The 27,235-nt window shown below is 38.8% G+C and overlaps 1 protein-coding gene across 1 annotated transcript in view; it reads left to right on the forward strand.

The window, feature by feature from the left end:
• The first annotated feature begins 5,476 nt into the window (after positions 1-5,476).
• The window catches only part of LOC145982026 (glycerol kinase 5-like), a 55,352-nt gene continuing 33,593 nt past the window's right edge, over positions 5,477-27,235 (forward strand). The window contains exon 1 of the mRNA XM_083115591.1: positions 5,477-5,728. Coding sequence (XP_082971717.1) covers positions 5,609-5,728 — 120 coding nt within the window. The 5' untranslated portion in view covers positions 5,477-5,608. The remainder of the gene's footprint in view (positions 5,729-27,235) is intronic.

The following is a 27,235-nucleotide window of genomic DNA, read 5'->3' on the forward strand; positions in this document are numbered from 1 at the left end:
TCAAGACTTAAAAGAAAACTCAAAACGAGATGTTGACAACTTCTGCACCAGCATACATAAAAATACATCGCTTAAAAACACACAGGATGTAAGATAAAAATTAATTAAAATAGTCATGGACAATTTGCACGGCAATACTCATGGATCCCACTGTACAGGGAACATACCTTTACCTGTATATATTGTATTTGTTTCTCTACCCCTGAGTAACTACTTTTATATTTTACATACGCATATACGAACCCTCTACTATGTCAATGGTTTAGGCCACCTTAAAGGGTTACTTGCCTTCGCCCCCCCGCACTGCGGGGTTTTGCGGGTTGTAGATCCGGCACTGCTCAATGGATTGCGAGATTGCAGGATCGCTGGACAAATTGTGTGTAAGTTTAAGTTCATTTCATGCCCATTTCCGTGTTCGGTACATTGTAGAGGTACATTGCACATTGGATCGGATCCTACTTTAAATTGTAGATTCAGTCGCGGATTAACCCATCTTGAATAAAGTGGAGTTGAAACAAAAGTTCAAACAATCAAACTTCATGCCCATTTCGACTAATTGAAACTGGGTTTAAGTGGGATCCAACCACTATGTACCCCCAACGGCGAAAGAAACAGTAGACGAATTGTCCACCACCATTTTCATTTGGTCTGTATTACACAATGTGATTACAATAAATTGAAGTAATGACGTCAATAAGCAGAGGGCAATGCCTGCTTCGAACCAACATAGTTTCATTCCTTAAATCAACACAGGATGTAGAGTAAAAAAGTAATTAAAATAGTGATGGACAATTTGCTTACCCACAGGGCACATTTTTCTTTTCGGTGGGGAGGGGGGCAGTTAACCTCTATATTCCTCTTTAAGGTTTTAGAGGGGAGTTCCATCACACTGCGGATGGTGTATATATACACACCCCATCCACACTTAAAGGGTATTTTTTTGGTTGTGTGGTTATAAAGTAGGGAAGGTGGGTAATAAGAGAGACAGACAATATGATATGTTTCAGATTGTGACACAACAAATTAAAATGGAAAAACTATTATGTGTGATTTTTATCGATGCTGGTATTTTAGTAAAACTATGAGAAAAAAAATTGCTTATTGAAATTGGCAAATACTTCATTCTGTATTACGTTAACACTCTTTGAAAGCCTAAATTGGAAATTGGCACCACAGGACAGTCGTTCAGTTATGCATTTGTGTTTTTTCTTGTGTAGTGGTTGTTATGTGTTTGTATGTCTTGTGCAGTAGTTGTGCTGTGTAGTGTTTTTGGGTTTGTCTTGTGTAGTAGTTGTGTTGCCTAGTGTGTCTGTGTTTATTTTGTGTAGTAGTTATGCTGTCTAATGTGTTTCTGTTTGACTTGTGTAGTATCGGTGGTGTATATGTATGCGTCTTGTGTTGTAGTTGTGCTGTCTAGTATGTTTGTGTAGTAGTTGTGCTGTCTAATGTGTTTGTGTTCGTCTTGTGTAGTAGTTCCTCCATTCATATTGGGGGTTAGGCGTAGAGCTGACAACTCTGCACTGTAAAAAACACATGTCAAGAAACAACAATATAAGGCCATGGATGTTCCCAAGGTAAAATATTCCGGAGGTAAAATAGTCCCCCGTTCGGATCTCCGGGTGGGGACTACTTTGGGAGGTCTCTGGACTAAGAATAAGATCTACGTTAGGAATAAGGATATTAAATTAGGCACCTGGAATGTTCTGAGCCTTTACCGGCCTGGGGCATTTCAGTGTACAGTTAATGAGATAGTCAAGTATAAATTAGATGTAGTAGCTGTCCAGGAAGTTAGGTGGCCAGGAGAAGGGAATTGTAAAACTAAAAATTATACTTTTTTCTATGGTGGTACTGAAAATCATAATTTTGGAACCGGCTTTTTTATAAATAATAGAATTATCTCGGCTCTTAAAACAGTAGAATTTATTAATGATAGGATATCATATGTAGTTTTACAGGGTAGGTGGTGTAAAATTATTTTAATAAACATACATGCACCAACGGAAGATAAAGATGATAATACTAAAGATGATTTTTATACAGAGTTAGAACAGGTCTTTGATAAATTTTCTCAGTATGATATGAAAATTCTGTTAGGTGACTGTAATGCACAAATTGGCAAAGAAGAGACATTTAAACCCACAATTGGTAAAGAAAGTCTTCATGAATTAAGTAATGATAATGGTATAAGATTGATTACTTTGCAACCTCAAAGAATTTAATTGTGAAAAGTACCACTTTTAAACATAAAGATATCCATAAATATACCTGGTCTTCTCCAGATGGTAAAACTCATAATCAGATAGATCATATTCTCATTGATAAGAGAAGGCATACTAGTATAATTGACGTTCGTACACATAGAGGTGCTGACTGTGCCAGTGACCATTATTTAGTAATTGCTAAATTAAGAGAAAGACTCTCAGTGATAAATCATAATCAACAAAATCTAAAAGTTCTAAAATTTGATACAGGAAAGTTTACTGATGAAAGAATTAAGAAAGATTACCAAATTAAACTGTCAAATAGATTTGATGTATTGCAGGATTTAAATGATGATGAAAATATAAATGAAACAGACGTAAATAAGAATTGGGAGCACATACGTAATGCAATAGAATCAGCAGCTAAAGAAAGTATAGGATACCATAAACCGAGAAAAAGTAAGCCATGGTTTGATAATGAATGTCATAATCTAATAGAAATAAGAAATCAGGCTAGACTTAGGTGGTTAAATAACTCTGATGATACAAATCTAAACAATTATAATAGAATAAAGCGAGAAGTTAACCGCACGTTTAGAAGTAAAAAAAGAGATTACTTGAAAAGCAAAATTAACGAAATTGAAACAAACAGCAAAAATAAAAATATCAGAGATTTATATAAAGGTGTAAATGAGTTTAGAAAGGGGTGGCAACCTAAAGTAAACTTGATAAAAGATAAAGACGGTGATTTTCTAGCTGACCCAAGCGATATTCTAAATAGATGGAAGAACTACTTTAATGACCTTTTAAATGTCCATGTAGGAGATAAATCAGAAGTAAATGAAGTACACACAGCAGAACCTTTAGTTCCAGAACCTAACTTGACTGAAGTTAAAGATGCTATTAAAAGGCTAAAGAATAACAAAGCACCTGGCATTGATTTAATACCAGCTGAGTTAATTAAATATGGTGGAAATTCATTAATATGTCAAATTCATCAATTAATTTGTTTAATATGGAATAAAGAAGAAATCCCTCAACAGTGGAAAGAATCCATAATTGTTCCTGTGTTTAAAAAAGGTGATAAAATGAACTGCAATAATTACCATGGAATTTCTTTACTCTCAACAACATATAAAATATTATCTAACATTCTTTTAACAAGACTAACCCCATATGCTAATGAAATTATAGTTGATTATCAATGTGGATTTAAACGTAACAGATCAACTATAGATCAAATTTTTCACATCAGACAGACACTTGAAAAAAAGTGGGAATATAATCAAAATGTCCATCAGCTATTCACTCAAAAAAGCATATGATTCGATCAAAAGAGATAAACTATATAATATATTAGTCGAGTTTGGAATACCTAAGAAGCTTGTTAGTATGATAAAAGTATGCACCAGTGAAACAGAAAGTAAAATTCGTGTGGGTATTAATATGTCTGACAAATTTACAATTCATGATGGGTTAAAACAAGGAGATGCATTATCTCCATTGCTCTTTAATTTTGCCTTAGAATATGCTGTAAGGAAGGTAAAAGAAACTAAAGAAGGACTAAAATTAAATGGTGTGCATATGCAGCATATGTTAGCATATGCAGATGATGTAGACTTACTGGGGGATGATGTGAATACAATTAAGAATAATGCTAAAATATTTTTCAAAACTGCTAAAGAGATAGGTTTGGAAGTTAACAAAGAGAAAACTAAATATATGCTTACAGGCCGAAACCAAGTGTTAGGTAATAATCAAAATCTAATTATTGATAACAACTCGTTTGAACCAGTTTCCAAATTCAAATACTTAGGAGTAATATTAACAAATGAAAATTATATTAAAGAGGAAATAAAAAGTAGGCTTAATTCAGGAAATGCATGTTACTTCTCTCTTCATAAACTTTTGTCTTCTCGTTTAATATCTAAGAAACTAAAAGTTAAAATATACAAAACAGTAATTTTGCCTGTAGTATTATATGGATGTGAAACTTGGTCTGTTACATTGAAAGAGGAACATAAATTGAGAGTATTTGAAAATAAGATCCTTAGGAAAATCTTTTTTTGACCTAAAAGGGATGAGGAGACACGTGAGTGGAGAAGGTTACATAATTTAGAACTACATAATTTGTATTCATGTCCAGATATTATTAGAATAATTAAATCAAGAAGACTTAGGTGGGCAGGCCATGTGGCACGAATGGGAGAGGAAAGAGGAGTTTACAGGATTCTTGTTAGGAAACCTGATGGTAAGAGACCTGTAGGAAGGCCAAGACGAAGATGGAGGGACAACGTTGAGATGGACCTAAGGGAAATCGGTAGGGATGGAAAAGAGTATATAGATCTTGCTCAAGATAGGGAAACATGGAAGGCCTGTGTTGCTGCAGCCATGAACCTTCGGGTTTAAGAAGGTTAGAGAGTTAGTTAGTTAGTTAGTTAGTTAATTTGCTTACCAATTTCTTTGCCGTTGACTGTACCTCCAAAAGGACCCCTTGATTACAAGGCTTGACTTAATTTCGTTATTTAGCGTCGATTCTGCCACTGTTGGATAATCGCGGTGATGAGGATGGACGATAATTAATTGAATTGTTGTTTAAAGTCCACAATATGCACAGACAGGCTAGTCGGTACTGGACCTACAGTTTAAAGTGGGATCCGAACCACTCTGCAATGTGGCTTCACCGGGTATCGAACCCGGGATCCCTTGATTACAAGACAACAAGGTTACCAGTACGCCATCGGGGAGACACATGGTTGATGGTATGATGAAATTAATGAAGGGGTACTACCAAATAACATCCATGCCCAGACTGGGATACGAACCCAGGAACCTTGACGTCGTAGCGTGCTGTGCTAACCACTCCACCACGGAGATCGGCGCTTGATGTGATTGCAAGGAAACAGCGTTACCAACACGACATTGGGCCTTACGCCGGCCTCCTTGGTGGAGGGGTTAGCACATCGTGCTATGATGTCAGGGGTCTCAGGTTCGAATCCCGGCCTGGGCATGTGTGTGTGAGAGTATCCATTCACCAATTCCATCATATCACCATTCATCCCCATCTTCGCGATTAGCCAATAAAAGCGAAGTAAAAATAAACCAAATCAATTAATCAATCGTTGGGTGTTACAGAAAAGAAAACGCGTTTCTATTCAACTAACATGCACTTGGCAACACTGTCTCGTCAGCTGAAGAAATGCTAACGGGAAGTGGCGGGTTCACCAGTTGGCTGCTACGACCGTGACGCAACCAGGAAACGTCACGTCATGCTATCACTAGTTGCAAGCTAACCTGTGGCGTGTTGTTGTGTTTTAGCCTCGTGCTAGCGAAGTCCTTTTCAGACCGCCTCGCTCGGCGGCAAAATCGTGTGTATCTTGTTTGTGTTGCCTTCAACCCTTTCACACATGGCTCAAAACAGTGGCAGCTCAGAACATTACATCGTTGTGATCGACGTGGGGACCACGACGTTGCGATGTCATGTACTCGATTCGACAGCGAAGTCCATTTCGGTGGCAACGGACAAGGTAAGTTACACTTAGTTGATATCGTCATTGTTCAAATGCTGACAGAGATTACTGCAAGTACTTACAGAGAGATAACAGATTCACGTTCTAAAAAGGTTACTGGTCTGTGTTCCACGTGATTGTGCTTCTTCTGTGTCTGTCGTCTCATCATGAAACTCATCTTTATGCAAGAATGTTAATTCATCCTCCAATCTTGTCGCGATCGTACAGTGGGATCCATGAGTATTACCGTGCAAATTGTCCATGACTATTTTCATTAATTTTTCTCTTGCAACCTACGTGTTTTTAAGCGATGGATTTTTATGTATGCTGGTGCAGAAGTTGTCAACAGCTTGTTTTGAGTTTTCTTTTAATTCTTGAAGCTCTTATTGCGTCAAATAAAGTGCACGAACATGGCGATGGACAATTTTCACGGTAATACTCATGGCTCCCACTGTACAACTGTACAACCCAGTTATTTTAAGTGGGAAGGGGGGGGGGGGCAAATTACCAGTGTGAAAATACATATTTTTATAGATTATTCTCAGGGCACGTCCAGGGGTGTTAATTTTTTTGTTATTTTCTTAAAACATCGGTGGGCTCAAACATTTGATTTTTAAGTTCGCGAAACAATCTCATACATCCTGCCTTCCATGCATCATAATTAGGGCTCGGAATTTACCTAAAAATCTCAAAAAATGACCTGTAGAATGACCTTAAAATTATTTAAAAATGACCTAAAAATTTCGAAAAATCACCTAAAAGTAATTTCAGACCTTAAAATGAAAGCTTGATTTTTCAAAAATTACAAGAGACTTCAATAATTCGATAAAACCCGTTGTTTGGTGGTTTAAAAAGGGGAAAAGCCAAGTGGTGATGTAGTTTTTTAATACTTTTTTTTTTTCATATTTTTACTTCATTTCATGCTAGCAAATGCATTTAAAATTCATGAAAGAATGGGGGAAAAATAGCCTCAAAAATTAAGAAAAATGAAAAAAAAATAATAAAAAATGTTTTCTGGTTATAACTGAAGGGAAACTGTCGTATCAGATTTAGCATTGTTTTCAAGGCTCAGAAAAAATATGATTTGTCATCAACGTCCGAGCCTTATGATATTATTGCACACCAACAATGCATCCTTATTTCTTAAAAACCTTTCAATAAGCAATCCATCACAATATCCAATATGCAATAATAATTATAATAACACGACAAATTATTGAGTGAGCTCTAGCCTCATGGGCCATATATGTTGGCGCCCTCTATAATAACATCCATTTTACTGAATTGAAACAGCCAGATTAGTAGGCTTAGGATCGGCAAAATTGTCTTATCTTAATTCCTTTTTAAATAAATTATGTACCTAATTACATACATAAAAAATGCAACACAATCAAATTGAATCCAATTTGTTGTAATGCAACTTTTAAAAAAATGATTTTTTTACCTGCATAGTTGTAAATTGAAGCAGCTAGCAAAATTGTTGCAAATGATTTAATGCAGTTCAAGCTTTTGTAGTAAAAGGGGCGTTTTTGTACTGATGTAACGTATGCATAATCCGCAAAATCTTCACAGGGAAGTGTGTGAGGACTGGCATTTTTGCCCTGGTCTAAGTCAGTGACACTTTAAATCTTGCTCTCATTTGAAATACCACGTTTATATGTTGGTCAATCCAAATTTTCTCCCTTAACAATATACGCCTGTTTTCTTATGAGCGAATGTAATAGCTACTTGTAGTGTGATGTGCACAGTTCTCAATCAGTGGTGTGATCAATGGGGGGTTGGTGGGGGTGATACCTCCCTTTCGACCATGTATTCTTAAAAGAAAAGAACGTCAAAGGAAGGAAAAGATGACAAAATGAGGACTGACTACTACAGAGCATTCTCTGATATTCGCTATGAGACTCGGCGCCAAGCGGCCCGGCGTGAGCGCTTGTCTTTCCCGGTGAACGGGTCCGCGACAGTCGCTAGACTCGGCTATTAAAATTACAGTTTTCATATTGTGTACTACAGTGGCGTATCCTGGTTTTAACTAGTGGGTAATCTCCGACACTTGATTCATCCACCCACTCCTGAAGTCTCCCTGCAAATTTACCTCAATATCCATACAGGATTTATGAATATATGTGATAAAAATGTTACCTTATTGTTGCGACCACTGTCGAATAATTGTTGTGATTGCACTTGCAGTTAATCTACGTTTAGAATTTCAAATAATAAAACAAGAAAGTATAATAAATCTATAAGAAAAAACCTGTAACAAAGAATATGAAAGGAATGCGGTAGTGAAATAAAAACCCTCAATATTAATTGAAGTCTAAAATTCAAGTTACCCCAGTGTCCAGTACTCGTGCATTCCCGATTTTTGTTTCTATACATGGAAGTTTAAGTTCAAGACCTGTGTACAAGAGACGTTACTGGCCTACCTACATTAACTATTTCCAATTTCTCCGGAAAAGATCCCGTTCCAAATATTTTCATACGCAAATATTGTATTATATCCATTACCTTTAACTTCAGTAAACACAGCACTAGCACGAATACTAAACCACTAACAGCTAAACAAATATTACATTTTCGAATCGCTAATAGGAACAACAGCACAAAGCCACCTACAACACGCATTCAATTCCCTGCGCCAATCTTCTATTGTGGTTCCTTACTCCTTGACTCAGAATTAAATTCCCTATGGATGCTGAAAAATTCCCTTTCCCAGCTTTAAATTCCCTGCGATGCGCAAGGTTCTATAAGTTGGAATCATTGCTTTTTTTGTTTATATATTTTATTCATACATCTTTTATCTTTATGATCATTATTAATCTAAAGCGGGGGAAAAACAACTTAAATTAACTAATTTATGTGTACGTATATTTATATATAATTTATTTCTGACAGCTTTCCCTTTTAAAATTATTCATTTCTGTGAAAGAAGTACTGGTTTTGAAGGCTACAAAGAAAGTAATCACGCGTCTTAAAATACAAAAATGAAGAAAGTAAGCATATAGTTTAATTATTTCATTAATCGATTGATTAAATTGTTATTTAACGTCGCTTTTCTGCCACTTGGCTAATCACTACGAGTGATGATATGACATGATGAAGGGACATTTACCAAGAACTTCCAGGCCGGTATTCGAACCCTGTAGCTCTGGCGTCGTGGGGAGCTGTGCTAACACTCCGCAACGCAGGTCGGTGTAATTTCTTGAATTTCTAGTTCAAATTTTAATTTATTTAATTACCTTCATTTTCAATATTAAAGTGTTTTTTTTTCCTTTTACAATATCTGTTGAAATAGCAGAGATCAGGAAGACAGAAGCAAATGTAAAATGAGAATTAACATAAAATTGGTTCGCAAATGTTGTTCAGATTTCCCTGTTTCTCGCGCATTTTCAGATGTATTTTCTCTACCTTCTTTTTCAGTACGCAATTTGTGAACCCAGAATTCTGTTTTTTCCCCGAGAAATTTCCCTGTCGTAAACAACACAGCTCCTACGATACAAAGGCCATCGGGGAAGAATGGCAGAAGAGGGTGCCACTGCCAGCCGAGGGAATGGCAAAGGCTCTGGGGTGGAGAGTGCGACCGATGGACTCTCTCCAGAAGGAGCTTACCCTTGCCACGGAATAACCGCGCCTGAGAAGCAGTGTTTCCTTCCCCTCCCGTCAAGGGATTTAAAGGGAGCCGGTGGAATCTCACCCTGACGTCACCAGATTCCACCAGCTGGAGAAAAAGCCTCACGGACATTCCGCGGCAAACGGTTGAAAACATTTGCGCGCTGGAAGCAAAGAAATATGTGACAAAGATTGGTTCGGAAGAATATTGTGAAGAAATAAAAAACAACTTTTTAAAAAATTATAGCCGGGTCATCTCCGATTACCTAGGTGACCCAGAGTATACGCCGCTGGTGTACTAACCTTGACTACAGAAGGTGTTGAAAATGATGTCCCTCTGCTGCAACACATTCCTGGCATCTCCCAAGGAAATTGGCATTTACACGTGCAAGTTCGGCTACTGTAATTCTCCCGATTTCTCGTACAAAACTCTTTTAACTCACGGATGGTGTGCGGATTGTCTTTGTATACTTTATTTCCCCATTTTTCTTTCCACTTTTATTCAGAACTGACCATGTTACTGTAAACTTTTTACGAGCTTTAATATAAGAGACTGTCGCGGACCCGTTCACCGGGAAAGACAAGCGCTGATGCCAGGCCGCATGCCGCCGAGTCTCGTAGCGAATGTCATAATGTATATGATAATAATCCGTGCCTCTACAGCCCCGAAGGGCCTTGGCCTATCTCCCGACTGCCAGTCTCCCTCCCACAATCCTACCTAAAGGTGTGGAGATCTTCAACCGGTAATGGGGTGACGTGGGGTCAGCACGTCGAACCCTCAGCCGTTGAAGGAGAGTTCCCAGACCGGGTTACGCTGCTCACTCTTCAATTTCCTCACGATGGTGGGTTGCCACCGGTCCTATACACAGGCAGAGAACCCAGGCGGACTCGAACCCATGCCGTCCCGCAGTCTGAGCCAAAGCACAGCGCCTTAGACCGCACGGCTTCGGAGGAGGACAACTATTTTAATATTAACCATTGTTAATTCTAATACAGCACGTCATTTCACTAGTCCTGAAGTCTCCAAACTCACCGAGCCATTGAGCTACTTCCGACATTTGATAATACATGATTTTTTTACGATCCTTTTGGGTTTATAAAAACTTTGAGATATGTAATCATTTTTTACAACACTAAGAATCCAGGGGCCTCGGGTTCGAATTCCTGCATGAGCATGTGTTTCCATTTTGAGTGTCCCTTCATCAATTTCATCATATCATCACTCATCCTCATAGTCGCCATTAGCCAAAAGTGGCATAAAACAACTCAAATTGTTGTTTTTAATTTCTATGCAACATACAGAAGTTGTCATTTCTTGAAGAAAGTTCAAAACATGTAATATTTTACTTACAAATACAGTAAAATTAAAAAAGAACTTTTCCCTATTCATTATCATCTTGCTTCTTACCATGTTGATAAGAATGACACTCATTTACATCCACAATATACCGGGTGGTCCAAAAGTCCCGGAACGGTCACATATCGTGAGAAATACACATCGAATCGGAAAACGAAAAAATACGTGTTTAATAAGTGAAAGAAAGCTATTCAATGATATCACACTTGATTCCCCAGCTCCGCCCCCTGGGGGTGGGGCGGGGCAACTGTGAAATTTTAAATGGAAACCCCCATTTTGTATTATAGAATCGGAAAGAGACTTCATTCCGAGTCCAACGAGCTATCAACCATCCCCCTAGCTTAATTAGGAACGGAGATATGGCGATTTTAAATTTTCGCAACAAAAAAAGAAGGAAAAAAAATCCCCCAAAAATTCAAAGGGACGCTCTGCCCCTATTTGAGCTAGAGTAAAAGCGATTGCAGATTCGGAATCTGTACGTCAAGACCTTTCAATAGAGTATTTGGAAGGGGGGGTCTACCATTTTTTAAAAATCGCCATATCTTCGTTCCTAATTGAGCTAGGAGGATGGTTGGTAGCTCGTTGGACTCGGAATGAAGTCCTCTTTCCATTTAACATTTCACAGTTGCCCCCGTCCCACCCCCAGGGGGCGGGGAATCAAGTGCGATATAATTGAATAGCTTTCTTTCACTTATTAAACACGTATTTTTTCGTTTTCCGATTCGATGTGTATTTCTCACGATATGTGACTGTTCCGGGACTTTTGGACCACCCGGTATGTTAGGTTGGGTGAACAGGTTGTCACAGATATTGGAACGAGTTGTCCAGATGTCCATCTGTACGCAAAAACATATTTCTACTGGTCATATTGCCGCTCTTATCTACAGTCTCTTCTAGCCAAACCCTTCACGAGCTACTGAAAATTACCCCGCGAGCTAACTGTAGCTCGCGATCAACGGTTTGGCGAATGTCGATCCCTTATAGTGATTAAGGCGAGGAGGGACAATTTCCCCTAGGCCTTTTTTGCTGGGGCAGCTGCCGATCACTGTTGCCAACTTCGCTCTTTTGGAGCCAGATCTGGATCTTTCGTGCACTCGTTACTGTGAACTGTGGCACCCGCCCTCTACCCCGTCATGATGCCACCACTCGCTCCGGCCCATGAAGACCAACCTTTGCCATGAGTGTACATCTTGTGACGTGATATTCATATTCATATATAGGCTGCGTCACCCACCCTCTCTCCTCCCCAGATATTTTTATTTATAGCGCTGTGGCTGTCACGTACACAAACTGCATTGTTGTTCTTTGAGGTAGAGGATCATAGATGGCAGCATGCAAAAAGAACGACGTTTATATTTGATAATGCTTAAAACAGTTTAGAAAGTGGGCCAGAGATGGCAGCACCCAAGAAAACTTATACAATTGTAAATAGAGAAAAAGGAAAGCGCTGATGTGGTGAAATAATGATTGTAGATATTAATACTAATTATAATGAAAAAAATAAATGAACTTAATACAATAACAGGATATAAATAAGGTGGAAAGGGTAATTAATATTTAGTAATAGCATAAGTGATCATTATATAAAAGTAAAGAAGTCGAATTGTAATTACGATTCTGTGTATATTACGGTTCCCACGAACTGAGAGTTTCATGCGGCTTTTGGGTTGTTTTCCCCAGGAGTAGCGCCATTTCACGGCTGCACCCAAGCACATGTGGAGGCGCATACATTGTAGCTCCAAGTTAAGGTTAGCGCCGGCCAGGCGGCGATCTTTAACTAACCCCTTTCTCTTTGTCTGTCTGGGAGATCGATTTTCTTAATATTTCCGTCAATTTGGATCGACAAAGAAAGGAAAGAAGGAAAAATATACAATATGTAATAATTACAAGAGGAAGAAGCGTTAGTAATTACAAGTAGAAGATGACCTAGTAATTACAAGAAGAAGATGCCTTACTTATTACAAGAAGAAGATGCCTTACTTATTACAAGAAGAAGATGCCTTAATTATTACAAGAAGAAGATGACCTAGTAATTACAAGAAGAAGATGACGTAGTAATTACAAGAAGAAGAAGCCATAGAGATTACAACAAGAAGCCCAAAGAAGAAGATTGACTACAATTAATAAGAAATAAAAATAGAAGAAAATTATTGTATGAAAAGATTTCCAAAGCTATCTAATATTTGTACATGATTATTCAAGAATATATTACGAATTGTAGCCTCCGTAGTGGGTTAAATCTATTGTTTCTTTCCATATATTCGTAGTGTTAGTCACCCTGATCTGTGCCCAGAGGTATCTCATTGTTTCTACCCTGTGCTAAGCTGGCAGATGCTCACGTGAGAGGACGTGGCATGGCTAAGGTGAAGATGACAATATTATTATCCGGGAATCCTTTATTTTCGATTTCATATGAACATCATTGGATTATTTATTGAGATGGGCGATACCGCCAAATCTAGGCTGTGAAAACTAAGAATAAATTTCTATCACTTTAAAGCAAATTGTAATAGGAGCGTCCCCACCCCTCTAACACCTAAATTACCATAGGATTCATTTTATGCAGCCTTCGTTAATCTAGCTCCTTGAAAGTCATCTTTAGCTCGATTAATGGTGAAATGTAGCTCTTTTATGCACATCAGGTTTGGCAACACTGCCAGGATGGCCGTATGAAGCAAGGAGAAATGCATTAGATTGATGGGACCATTATTTTATTCGTTCTCTCTGGAATATCAAACATCCAATGACGTAGAAAAGTTCATGGACGGAAAAGGACACGTTGAACTATGTCATAGTAGAAGGAAAAGTCGAAACTCCCATTTGATTAGCCGTAACTTGAAGTTGAGGTTGATTTCCCATAAGGAATACATGGGATTCTGTAAATACTTATTAATCATATGTTTCAAACATCGTGTCTAGCTTACTAATCAACTTGAGAAACAGTTTCCACTTGCAGCATGGAGAGAAATTCAAACTCTCTCGCATACTAAACCCTTTTCTAAATAGCAGTACCCAATCCGACGATATTGAAAGAAATGCACAACTGGTGCGTAATTGTCCCTCCTCGCCTTAATCTCGTCCCTGTAATATTACAGACAGAAAAGAAAACTAAAGTAATGCATTCAGTTTCGTGAAATTTTCCATTTCGAGCTCTGCACACAGAATCCAAAACGTGTCAATTGACATATATATATATATATATATATATATATATATATATATATATATATATTGATTTCAATAACACGTTAACGTGCACAAATTGCAAATGATGCACCTTTTAATGTGTCAAAATACACATGGAAATGTATAAAAGGGTATTTTTAATAGATGAAGTTCCGCGTGATGCACTAAAATGCATCAATTTGGAAGATCAGACAAGATCATTTCGAAGAAAACAAAATTACACATCTACCTGTGTCAATTGATGCATTAATAGTGAAATTTTGTTATCTTCGAAATGATCTTGTCTGATCTTCCAAATTGATGCATTTTAGTGCATCACACGGGACTTCATCTCATAAAAATACCCTTTAATACATTCCTATGTGTATTTTGACACATTAATAGGTGCATCATTTGCAGTTTATGGGCGTTAACGCGTTATTGAAATCAAAATATATGTGTCAATTGACACGTTTTTGGTTCTGTGTGCGCTTATAGTGTCGTATTCCATGTTTTAATGTAAGAATCAGGGACGTAGCTAGGTTGATCAGTTTGCAGGGGGGGGGGGGCAAACGTAAGATTTTTTTCTATCAAACTATTATAAATTAACGAACTATTTATACACCATATAGGCCTATACTGTATACATACATTATATATCCCACTTTACACTGTAGAACCAGTCCCGATTAGCCTTACTGTGTATAAAGTGGACTTAAAACACCAACTCAATCAATAAATTGGAAAGGAACATCATTTTCTTCTGTAGCCCCCAATAGTCTAAGAATATACTCTCGCGAAATCCACAGCCATTATTCGGGAAACTAAATGCAGAATGAAGTCATTAGCTTAATGGCTGATACACCAAGAACAATGTTATTAGTCTTTAGATTTGTAAATTTGCTGGAAGAAAATTGAGAAGTAGATAAAACCCTTTTCCGTGGTTTTAGATATAAAGTGCTGGAACCAGGTTTACAAGTATTGGCAACAGTCCAAATATGAAATGTGTGCGTAATGAGTTCAAGTATACAGTTCATACCGGAATCGAATCCGGTATCTCTTAGTTCAAGGCGACCACGTTAAGCACTATTCTAAAGGGCGGGCCCGAGTCTTCTATGGCATCTGATTGTTCACTTGAGAGATGATGACGATAAGAAATTATATGCACACGTCTAATTTCTTAAAATTAATCTTATTTGTGTGTGGAAAACTGAATATATGATGGCACTGGATAAAACAAAGTTCCCACACGCTCAAATGATTACGCTCTCGTCTTTTGGTTCGGCAGGTTCAAGAACCTGCCCGGGTTCGATTCCCGATGAAGGCACATAGTTGTTCGGACCTCACTTTAAACTGTAGGTCCAGTCCCGATTAGCCTTACTGTGCATAAAGTGGACTTAAAACACCAGTTCAATTAATCAATCAATCGAAAGGTTCAAGGTTCGATCCCTGGTGGTCAGGCCGGTAGCCAGAATTTGATTTCGGAGGGGCTTATCCCTTATCGGCAGCCGCCATCTAAAGACGAAGAGGTTGGGGGGAGGAGTAAATGCGCTGGTATATTACAACTTACCATTTACACAAGATGTTTAATCCTGTTAATCAAGTAAATTTAATTACTACTACACATTATTAAAATCAGATATTTGTAAGATTTCGGGAAAGGACTGCAGCCCCCGAGCCCCTTCCCTGGGTATGTGCCTGCTTGTATTTTTTTGCTTGCCGCAAAATTAGTTTGGTATTGAGAGCTGAAGGAACACGCTTCACGGTGTTGCCATATCACGCGGTACGGTACGCAGTGCAGCCGTCTGCCGCTGTGTCGAGGAAAACGTGTAATGAAAAGGAACAACAATGATGAAATGTGTTATTGTTTTTCGAGGAAAATGGAATAACAATGATGACAACAATGATGAATGTGTTATTGTTTTTTTCTATTCATTTCTATCTCCCTTACAACATGAACGAATTAATGAAACGAGCATTGTTTACAGGTTACCTTTTCAATCCATTGTGAAAATATTGAATATATACACTTTCAATAATCATTTCTTTCCGAAGTCGCCGTTAAAGTCTGCCCGTCTTTCAATTATACCGCAACTGAAGTGCACAAAGTCCAGTTGGTGGGGCGTCTGACTTTCACGCGTGAGACCCGCGGTGGTTTGTGGAACTTTTTCAAATATCCCGAGCGGCTCCGGGGTCGACTCAGCCCAAGTGAGTACCTGGGGCAATCCTGTGGTAAAGGCGGTTGGTGAACCACATCACCTCCATAATATGGCCTAGGTCGAGAATGTGTGGAGATTTACATCCACATCCCCATATGCCTTCATACTTTACTTTATTTTGCGTCCATTTCTTTTTTTGTATGAGAATCCAAGATATTTTATGACTATCCTTAAAGATGTTTCCCCACCTTGAAAAAATGCCGAATCTTTCAATGAAACGCGCAGTTTCCCATCAGTGGGATGATCTTTCCTCCTATAATAAGAGTAAATATGGCGATGAATAGCATCTTGCTAAAAGGTATCTAAATTTGTCACGCGTTTACTGATATTCGTCTTCTTTCCTGGGGTTTCCAATTTTGAAGCCTCGCATTTATTTATTTATTTATTTCTACCACATTATATTTTTCTTTCCCTATGGTAACAATAGTGTTCTTAGACACGCCGAAAGCAGCAGCAGTCCTGTCCAGAACTTTGTTTACAGAAATGATTCGACCCCATTGTTTTTCTCTTGCTCAAATTATTTGCGCTCAGAACAAACCATCTCTCGCGTTTGACCTTTGAGAAGAATTCCTTTTTCTTTTAGTGCATGGCCTCTTTGGTACATTGTCATCTCGAGTATTGCCTCCTGTGCTTGACATTCTTTACACAAGCACACGACATACTCAAGCAGAACACAGAAAATTATGTACAAAAAACAACACGCTATATACAACAAAGAATACTCTAAATTCAATAAACACCAAACAAACGGACTGGTTAAAGTATTACAGTAAGGCAACGCAACAAACAAACAACACGTCCTCTCCCAACAACATGAAATCTGATCGCAGGAAGAATCGCCCGATCAGCGGCAACACCGAGATAAACGTTTTCTGTTGCTAGGTAACCAGGGCCTGGGTGAAGCACTGGGAAGATTTTGATTGGCTCGCATGCCAGCAACCCACCCTCCCGCAGTGACGTAGACCCGATTTCAACACGTGGTTCGCAAGTGTCAATACCAAACTAATTTTGCGGCAGGTATAGTTCCAAAATTTCTGTGCTGTTCCAACATCGGGAGGACAATTTGGGAAGTACTTGAAAGCGATATGGAAGCAAATTCTGATCTCGAAACTATGGGACTCGAGGTGATGTCCACGCTCAACCGAATGAAAGAACTCTTCACAGGCCTTGTCCATCAATATTAATTTTACTGATTAATGGTAAGTTTTTCTCGGCCTCCTCGATGACGCAGTGGAAGCGTCGCCGACTTGTAATCAAGGGGTTCCGGGTTCGATACCCGGTGGAGGCACATAGTGTTTCGGATCCCCGATTAGCCTTGCTGTGCATACAGTGGACTTTAAACACGAACTCGATAATTGGAAGGTTTTAGAAGAACTGAACATGACTTTTTATGCATCGTACAACTTTGCTTCTTTTCACCCTACTTTTACAGTTTTTCTTCCTAAGAATTCGACTGACGTGAGTATAACACGCTACGAAACCAGAGGTCCAAGGTTCAGACATTGGACAGGTACGGTTGTATCATGTCTGTCCCATCGCCATTCCTTCGGCTCATCATTCATCCTCATCGTCGCATTTAACCCAAGAGGTAGAAAAGTGACGTAATATAGAAATATATAAATGATTGATTTGGTTTATTTTACTTGCTTTTCTGACACTTTTTGGCTAATTTTGAAGATGAAGGTGAAAATGAGTGATGTGAAATTGATGAGAAAGAACACACACGCCCGCCCCGTCCGGGATTCGAACCAGGACCCCTGGCATCGTAATGCACCTTGTTAACCACTGCACAACAAATAAAAAAAAAATGCTTGATAAGTTATTTGCTTCTCCATAACTCATGATTATATTATAAGTATTATTCGCTATATGACTAGGGATTAATTATAATTATATTTGTATGTCTAGCCAACCTTCCCACCTAAGCAGCAGCAGCTTCCGCATTTGCAGGTGGAGGCTAAATGAAGAAAAATCACAGAAAGTCAGAAAGATATACAAATTTTGTAACATAATACTTATAGAGCATGCAGACGGCTGTAAAAACAATTGCTACATAAAGTCCGCGCGTTTATTATGTCCCCATCGGCAACCCTTTCATGAAACTTAACACTGGCAACAATAGCAAACAATAGGCAAACCGCTCACGATAAGCGCGTGCACTCAGACGTTGTTGCCACATTTGCTTTACATTTCTTGTAGTTGCAAGGCGCCTCTCATTATTTTTGCGCCATAATCACGTGCGGGGTTGATTTTTTTAAACTAGTTGGACAACGTTATTTCTTTGTTGTGTTATGGTGCTGTTTTGTTGCTGTGTTATAGTGTTGTGCTTTTGTTTTTTCCTTAGACTTTGCATAATGCAAGTTATCACTCACGGCTGCTAGTGAAACTCCCAAGTATGAAGACAACATTGCAGGATATTATTTCCTTCATGGAGAGCAGAGGTGCCCATCCCCCCCCCCCCAAGCCAATGGCGCATTACCCCAAAAATCATGTCATGCGTCCCCCCAGATCATATCATGTGTCCCCCCCTAAAAAAACATCATTCGCGCCCTCAAACCATATCGTAATCCCCACAAAGTATTTAATTACGACAGTGTGTCTACCGAAAGTAACTTTTTCTTAGCTTTACAGAACACTATACTTGATCTGCCCCTCCTCCCTAAACAGGGGTGCCCATCACTCAAGACCACCCCTAAAATAGTTCATCATAATCCCCCGAAAATAGTTTGGATGAATGTGTAATAGTTGATGTCTATTTGAATGAAATACCATGTTACATTGTCCATATTTTTTGATTGTTCGATTTTCGAAAAAACTTAAAGCTAGCACATTGATTGGGTAAATGTAGTAAATTAAAATATGTAAATAAGCATATAAATAGTATTTTTAGTGGGTTTATAAACTCAATTTGAGTATTTAACACAAATTGTTACACAACTTAAGATAAAGATAGAATAATTCAACCTTGGCAAACCAAATAATATGCTCCAGCCGTATGGCAGATTCAATTTGTTTCATGAGACATTACAGAACCCTAACTACAAATTCTTAACCTCAGGGCGATAATGTAACAGGGTTCCTCTTTCAAAAAACTCACCCCCACCCCCCGTTTTCCTGGGGTACATATAATTATTTTAGTAACAAACCATAATCCATAACAATAATTACTTGGATTTTATCTTCAGTGAAAATTTAAACTTTCCCTGTGACAAGTTAGAAATGCGGATTCGATATATTTTTGTCCCACATAATGCACCTGCTTCAAATTAATCAGTATACCAACACTAAGCATTATATTTTAAGAAGTGATGTTATTAATGAATATCGAGAATATCGCTTACGTCTTGTAATGCAGCTATAGTATAAAACTTCACATTCACCTCAGTATAGCGCCAAACACACATTCTCGCAACACATAACCTCTAACTAAAATACCAGCCATAATGTAAGACCTAGAGTTGGATGCAGCCCCTCCAAGTTTAATTCAGAATCACCCCCCAGAACCCTCGTGTCAATTAAGGCCTAATATGTAAGAGTTGGATATTTCTCCCCCTCCCCCTTTCGATAATACCCTTAAACCCTTCCTTTTTAATCTCTATCTGTATTTCTTTTCTCTTTCCATATTCTTTAATTTTGTTTCTCTTTCTTTTTCTTTTTTCTTTACCATTTCCTTCTTTCCATTTTTCCTCTTTATCTCTTCTTCAATTTGGCAACATCGCTTTCCTACTCCAGTTTCTTCAAGAGAAAACCGCCCGCTTGGGTGTTTCTTTTAACAAAGAATACCGCTCCCTTTGTTAACCGCTGGGGATATAATGAACGCGCGGACTTTACCTAGTTTCCTTCCTTAATTGAAACGTGGTTTATTCTTCATTATACCAACCCCCCTGGGAGTCGAACCCAGGATCTTGTGTGGTAATCAGACTCTCTTTTAGAATGCCAATATGTTGGATATTTGGTCGATCAGTCGATCTTGATCCATTGTTTCCAGAGGAAGACAATCTGGCAGCTTTTCATTCGACATTTTACTCGCGATGTAGGAAAACGAGATCACAAACACTTCGTGATGCTATCTTCTCGCGCTTACAGAAGTTTACCATCGCTCGGACCACAAATCCTACTTCAAACTATCTGACAGATATCAACTGTCCACCAAATCAACAGATGAACCGACCGCTTCGATGTTTCTCTGAATTTTCAGAAAGTGGCCTTTCCCCTCCTTTGCAGGGCAGGTCATTAGCAGGAGGGTTGAGTGCATGTGAGAAGAACCGCTATGTCATTCATTCCCGCACCAAAAAAAAGGGACAAGCAATAGAATTCTGTTCTTGGAATTTGAAACGCATGGGGATATATTTTCTGAACCATAAAATAATTAACCCAGAAAGTTCTAGCCACCCGTAGCTAAATTTGTTTGTGTCGTCTTTTCGGCGCCCATGGTGCCAGTGCAGGGCCAGATGAAGAGCAAGTGCGGGTTTTGGGGGGATCCTGGATCTGGTGTGCAGCAGGAAGGAAAAGTTCATTTTCAAGAGGTCTCAGACTTCCCTGACCGGGGCGGACCACAAAACCATTAACTGCATCCCCTCCCAATACATCTGTTTGTGTTCAACAAGCAAAAAACAGGGAAATAGGAAAGAAGTGCCTTGCTTGGGTTCGTGCTACTGAAAATTGAAGAAGTGTTTCAAACTGCAATCAAAATCCACTGACAAATTATTTTGCAATATTTGTCATCAAAGCAAAATTTCCAGCAAATACAGAACAGTTTCCCGGGGCCACGTGGACGTTTTCCGGGGCCAGTGCCCCCGCGTGCCCCCCCTAACGACGTCCCTGGTAAGAATACATAACCGCAACATCCTAGACAGCAAGTAAATGTACGACAGTCAAGCCTCATTTTATTAAAAAAAGAAAAAGAAACAAATTGTGTAACTACCATTGTATCCTCAATTTGGAACAACGTGAGTCCAGACAGTCGTTTTTCCTTGCGCCGCTCGAAACTGGAGGGAAAAAATTACCTTGAGTCTTTGTCGTCCTGTTGCGTGATATTTATAGGTGCCAAAGAAAAACAACTTCCCTGCGGGTCTACATTCTTTCTCCGTTTTCTTTATTCATGCTACTTCTTGCATTCGTTCATTAGATTTACATTGGATCCAAACTGCCACACTAGAAAGCATAGCCAACCGCACCTAAGGTGGCAGTGTTAAAGGTGCGTAATTTAGTATTGTTACCGTTAAGTTCCATGTTGATTGTTACAGTTACTTGGTGTAGGCATTATATGAATAGATAACAAAGTACGTTTAATAAAAGCAATGCTTAATATATCCAGCGTTCCAATATATATCTACTTTTAGTGTTTGTAAAAAGGGATTGGAATTTTTAACAATTTAAATATATGAAATTGAGTCACGGAGTTCCAAAACGAATGAAAATAATTAAACTCTGGATAATTTGTTTTAAAGTATTAGTTTCATCTACATGCCACACGGTGGCGTGCCAAGAATTTCGAAAGGCTTAGGTTATACTTGTTTTTTAGTCACGGGCCTTCATTTTCCCATCTTTTTATTGCCGTTGATATTATTATTTTTAGAATTAATGTGCCAAAAGGGGGGTATGACCCATGCCAACCCCTCCTTTCCTTGTGCACACCATTGATACCACAAGCAATCCGTGTGTTTACACGACTCAACACAATATTAACCAACTTTTACTAATAAGCTCTTAAAAATACGTTAAAAATATCGTTATTTTACTTTTAAAGTTCGTGGTGTTCAATCATTTCTTATAACTTATCGTTTGTTTTTATTAAATACTCGGTCGTGAAAATACTTTTGCCGCCAGAGAAAAATTCGTCTTCCGGTTTTCATCCTTCGTGAACCAATGGTGTCAATATCGCAGTATCCTGACTATCCTTTTCAGTGAAGCTTGGAAACGCTGGTTCGCTAATTAGGTTGATATAAACTCCCTTCAACTTCTGGTAAGCTACTGGGGCTGGTGACGCAGCTCAAGAGGAAGCCGACCCGAGGCATATCTGCTTTCGAGTCGGAACCTGTTTTTCTGATAAGCGCTGTTGTGACTTTTACCTGCAGAGTTTAGTTTAGACATTTCATTCATTCACTGCGATGATATACTCCCACCACATTGTATTAAAAAATAGGACAACACAATAACACTACCTAGCAAAGATACCGCAACATCACGTTAAGAAATCTCTAAAGAACTGAATTGGCAACATTGCATTTACTCCACGTGGACTTGACAAGTATTGTCAGTTCCTAAAACGGACGCTATTGGTGGAAAAGGTTTGAGGTGAGGATATACTGGGCTCCACGCGGACGTGACGCATGGTGGTTTGCCCCTGTAACCAATGTGGTATTTAAGACATTTCCAGTGGGGGGGATTCTATTCACTATATAGGGAGAGCATGAGATAATGACTTTATGTCATATAACATTCCCCCCATGGATAAAACTTATCAAGTAGAGGGAGGGACACAAGTACCCAGAGGGGGGAATCCCCCCATCCCCCCCTACAAATACCACCCTGCCTGTAACAGAGGGAACTGATCTTTCGGAACTTTCTTTGAAGTAAAGTGGGGTTCGAATGAGGACATTAACTATGCAAGTTTTTGTTAAATCGCTTCCGAAAAGAATTCATGATTTTTTTTATGATTACTTTTAAGTACATCACACTGGAATTAGCACCACCTACACCAGGTTCATAGCGGTGGAGCGTTAGCTTTTATAGCACTTTGATTGCGTTGATGTTTTATTTTTTGTAGCCGTGAAACATTGCTGTGAATCTTCAACAAACAGCTATACGTGTTTTTTATAGCTTTGAAGCTGTTATGCAACCGACACTCTTCGTCTATGCACATTTTATTCCCTCGTCACAGCGCAAAGTATAGGTCTCGATTCCACATATGCACAACAGTGAAGTTGAAATTTCTCACGCTCTCGTTCTATGGCGCTAGTTAAAGGCACGAGCTATTTCCGAATTCTTATGACGCAGCACATGCAACAGTGACATTAAGCAACTAACGTAACATATCTAAATAAACATCCACCACTTCCAATGGCTACTTCGGTTTGAGTATTAAGTCCACCTATGCACATATAGGCTGATCGAGACTGGACCTACAGTTTAACATTGTAATCCGAACCATTATGTGCCCGTACCGGGTATAGAACCCGGACCTCCCCCCCCCTTCTATCACGTACCAAGTATTATTTAAATGTTTATTAGTCTGTTTCGAACAAGAGCGGCTGAACAAAATTTTTATCTTTTTATTTTTGAAAACTGAAAGCATTTATTCTTTGGTTTAAGAGGTAGAAGATAAAAATCTGGTTTCTGTATTTTACACTTAATTTTCTCTGTTCGAATAATAACTAACTGAACTTTATTTCTGTTATTAACGCGGTGGCTCAGTCGGTAACGCGTCTGACTGCCATGCTAAAGGTCCCGGGTTCGATCCCCGGCCGGTTCAAATTCGGGAACTTTTCTAACGATGGAAGCGGCCCCGGCACCCACCCAGCGTCGAATAACATGAGTACCTGGGGGAAACCCTGGGGGGTAAAGGCGGTCAGGGGCGTGATGCTGATCACATCCACCATCCACTCACGACCGGATCAAGAAAGTGTGGGGCGTTATCCCCACACCCCCTATACACCTTCATGGCGTGGTGCTATGCACAGGGGAGCACTTTACCTTTTTTTACTATAAAATTAACAAGTTTTTTTTGTAACTTGCAATGAAGGAAAACTATTTCGAGGGGGGTCAACAGAACTGTTCGACCCCCCTTCTACCAACGCCGATGCTGCGTTCTGGAAGAGGCACGATCACTATAAAATATTCCTTAATGAACTTCGTTTTAGAAGCAGATCATATACAAAAATGATAATCGGAGATCATTTTAAAAGGTTTCTTTTTCCTGAGATCCTTGTTGCTTTCATTTTGAAAAAAAATATTTTTCTCAAAGTTTCGGGACGGGCTGTAGCCCCATCAGCTCTCCCCTGCAAACGCCAATGGGTAACTGGAATCCACACATACAGTGGGATCCATGAGTATTACAACAGCTTGTTTTAAGTTTTCTTTTAATTCTTGAAGCTCTCATTGGGTCAAATAAAGTGCATGGACATGGCGATGGACAATTTGCAAGGAAATATTCATGGGTCCCACTGTACAGTGGGATCCATGAGTATTACCCTGCAAATTGTCCATGACTAATTTCATTAATTTTTCTCTTACATCCTATGTGTTTTTAAGCGATGGATTCTTATCTACGCTGGTACAGAAGATGTCAACAGCTTGTTTTGAGTTTTCTTTTAATTCTTGAAGCTCTTATGGGGCCAAATAAAGTGCATGAACATGGTGATGGACAATTTGCGCGGTAATATTCAAGGATCCCACTGTACATGTAGAAAACACACATGTGCGTGGTCTTGGAGAAGAAACTTAATCCATAAATCATGAAATAACCAACTTCAATTCCGAAAGCATCGGACATGAGATTTTGGAATTTCCTGTTAATAGCCCTGTGTTAATTCCTACAGCAACGGTGGATTCAGGCTGTGAAGGGAATTGGTTAGCACATGGAACGTTTAATTTGCACTGTTGTCTTTTCACTTGACTCACGCGTCTTAAGATTTGCATAACCTAAAATATCAATGACCTGCAACACTGCTCAACTTCAAAGCAGGCAGGAAAATGCGCCGTGGTGGACGTTTTGCAGAAGTTAGTAGAGAGCCAAAAGTTTTCGCAAAGGGGGTGTATACAGGGACGGCGCTACAGGGGGGCTGAAGCACCCCAAAGCAGGTCTCAGCCCCACCCCCCTGTAGCCCCCTAGATTTTTGTAGAACGGTAGATGCATTTCGACTGAAAACTTGAAAAGAAGTAGTTTACATTTTACATTATAAAACTTCCATTGGGGCAAGTACAATGTTCAAATATATTTTCTAGTTCGGTTAGGTCGCAAGGTCACTTTATTACGATGTGTTCTAAAACCAGATATGCTTGGATAGCAGTGGCCACTGATTATTTGATACTAAGTAATTGGCCTATCATGAGTCCCCAAACTTGCTACGAAATCTGCTACTAAGTAGGACGACATTCAAAACCTAAGGAACGTCATGTTTCTTTTCGTTTATTAGTTCCTCATTCTAATACCGACAATTGTTTGAGTGTTAATAATTTTTGACTTACCCTCGTTATATATATATATATATATATATATATATATATATATATATATATATATATATATACAATAAATTTTGTCTTGGTCAGCATTTAAATGTTTTAGTAAATGGTTTTTGGATAAGTGACAGGAACGCTCAGTACAAACTTTGAAAGCTATGTTAACTAATAAGGTGAACTTAATCATACGTGTGTAAACTTTTACAAAATGTTATTTGAAAAGAATGCTGTTCTGAAAATTTCCATTCATCGGCAAAATATCAATGAACGACTTCCAATTCTAAAGAATTGGTTGGAGTGCAGTGCATATCAACATATTTTGTAAGTTATTTACACAGTACTAATGTATTTAGTTTTGAAACAAGAGTATTTATGAAGAGACAGTTTTTTATATTAAAATGTGTACAATTTGCCGTCCCTTTTTCTCCCGTTTCTCCTTCAGGAAAATATTAACAATCTCCCGTTTTGTTGTTAAAAGAACCTGGTCACTTTTCTAAGGCATCTTGCAGAGTGGTTCCGATCCAAATTTAAACTGTAGGTCCAGTTCCGATTAGTCTATCATGAACATAATGTGGAGTTCAGTGAAACTTAAAAAAACAAACTAAAAAAAAACATATTCTCGAGCGTGTTAATCTTGGTAATAAATGACTGAATATTTGAGTCTTCAAAAATATTAGTCATAATAATTAGTGGCGAAGCGTGACATTTTTACGTAGTCATCGCAAGACTTGCCAAACGTTAGGGTCAATCTTTCAACCGTGGAGGGGGAGGGGGATTTCTACATTGATAATGATGATAACAGTGTTCGTACAGACGTGTGAAGTAGAGATGGCCTAATTAATTTTCTTCTACGTTGTATAAAATAAGGAAGTCTAAACTTTCTTAAATTCTACCCGAAAAATGAAAAAAATTGTTAAACGTCTCTCTCCGAAATCCGGGCAATAAAATTTCCGAATCGAGATTTTAAATTTTCCGGAATCCTGATGATGTTGACCATCCCTGATGTGAAAGTAAGATATGTTAGGGAAAAGGTTCTGTCTAAGTTAAGTAAATATGTCTGTCACCTGGAGAACAAAAATCTTGATCAGTCTTGTCATTCGTAAGCATAGTAAACGCAAAACAACATTGAAGTACTTCGTGTTTTGTAAAGTAAGAACATTATTTTCAGAAAACGATATTTGAACCGCAGGATCAAAAGAAAGAAAAAAAAATTGAAAAGGAGAAATACTGTGAAGGAAATACAATGGACCCAGAACTGCTCCCCCACCCCGGCTCTTTCTAGCACTAACCGTGGGGAAATTTATGCTCTTGCTTACTTATGAAGTCACTGAAAGCCTGCCGTGTTTGTAAACAAGGGGGCTGAAAAAAGGCCTCTTATGACCAGACCTTCAAGAGCAGGGGAAAAGCGGTCGAAGGACCTTAGATTCGCAGACCTGCTGCGATGACCTGGCCCGCCTGACACCATTGCACTCAACAGGAAACGTAGCGCTAAACTTAACGAATCTCTTGCGTATTTCTAGCTGTTTCATGGCGTCGAGTGACTAATTTCGCTCAAATATGCAAATATTCTGACTTATTTTTCACTTCTTCTCTAAAATATTTAAAAAGCAATTTTTTTTTTTATTATTTTGCTATGTCATCGCCGCATCTCCCGATGACCGGACGCTTCGCCTCTGGTAATAATATATCCAAGACCTGGCAGTTGTGAGGGGCCCTCCCCGTGGATACGCGCTTGATATGTATTCTCTCTCGGTGCAGATCACTAGCAGAAAGTGTTTCATTTTGAAGGAATTACTGATTAACAAAGAACCTGTACTGGAGCTGAAAACCTGGTACACAGACCTTCTACCGAGGGTGAAGAAAAAGTTGAAGGAAAACTGGACGGAATGGTGCAAGGGTGAATTTCAAAATGCAGGCAGCTTTTATCAGAGGATAGCTAATTTCAATAGAATGAAACCTTGGTTTACAAAAGTTCAAGGTTCACGGAATGTGATA

The sequence above is a fragment of the Lepisma saccharinum genome, chromosome 30 (assembly GCF_977018435.1).
Source record: "Lepisma saccharinum chromosome 30, izLepSacc3.1, whole genome shotgun sequence".
NCBI classification, from domain to species: Eukaryota; Metazoa; Arthropoda; class Insecta; order Zygentoma; family Lepismatidae; genus Lepisma; species Lepisma saccharinum.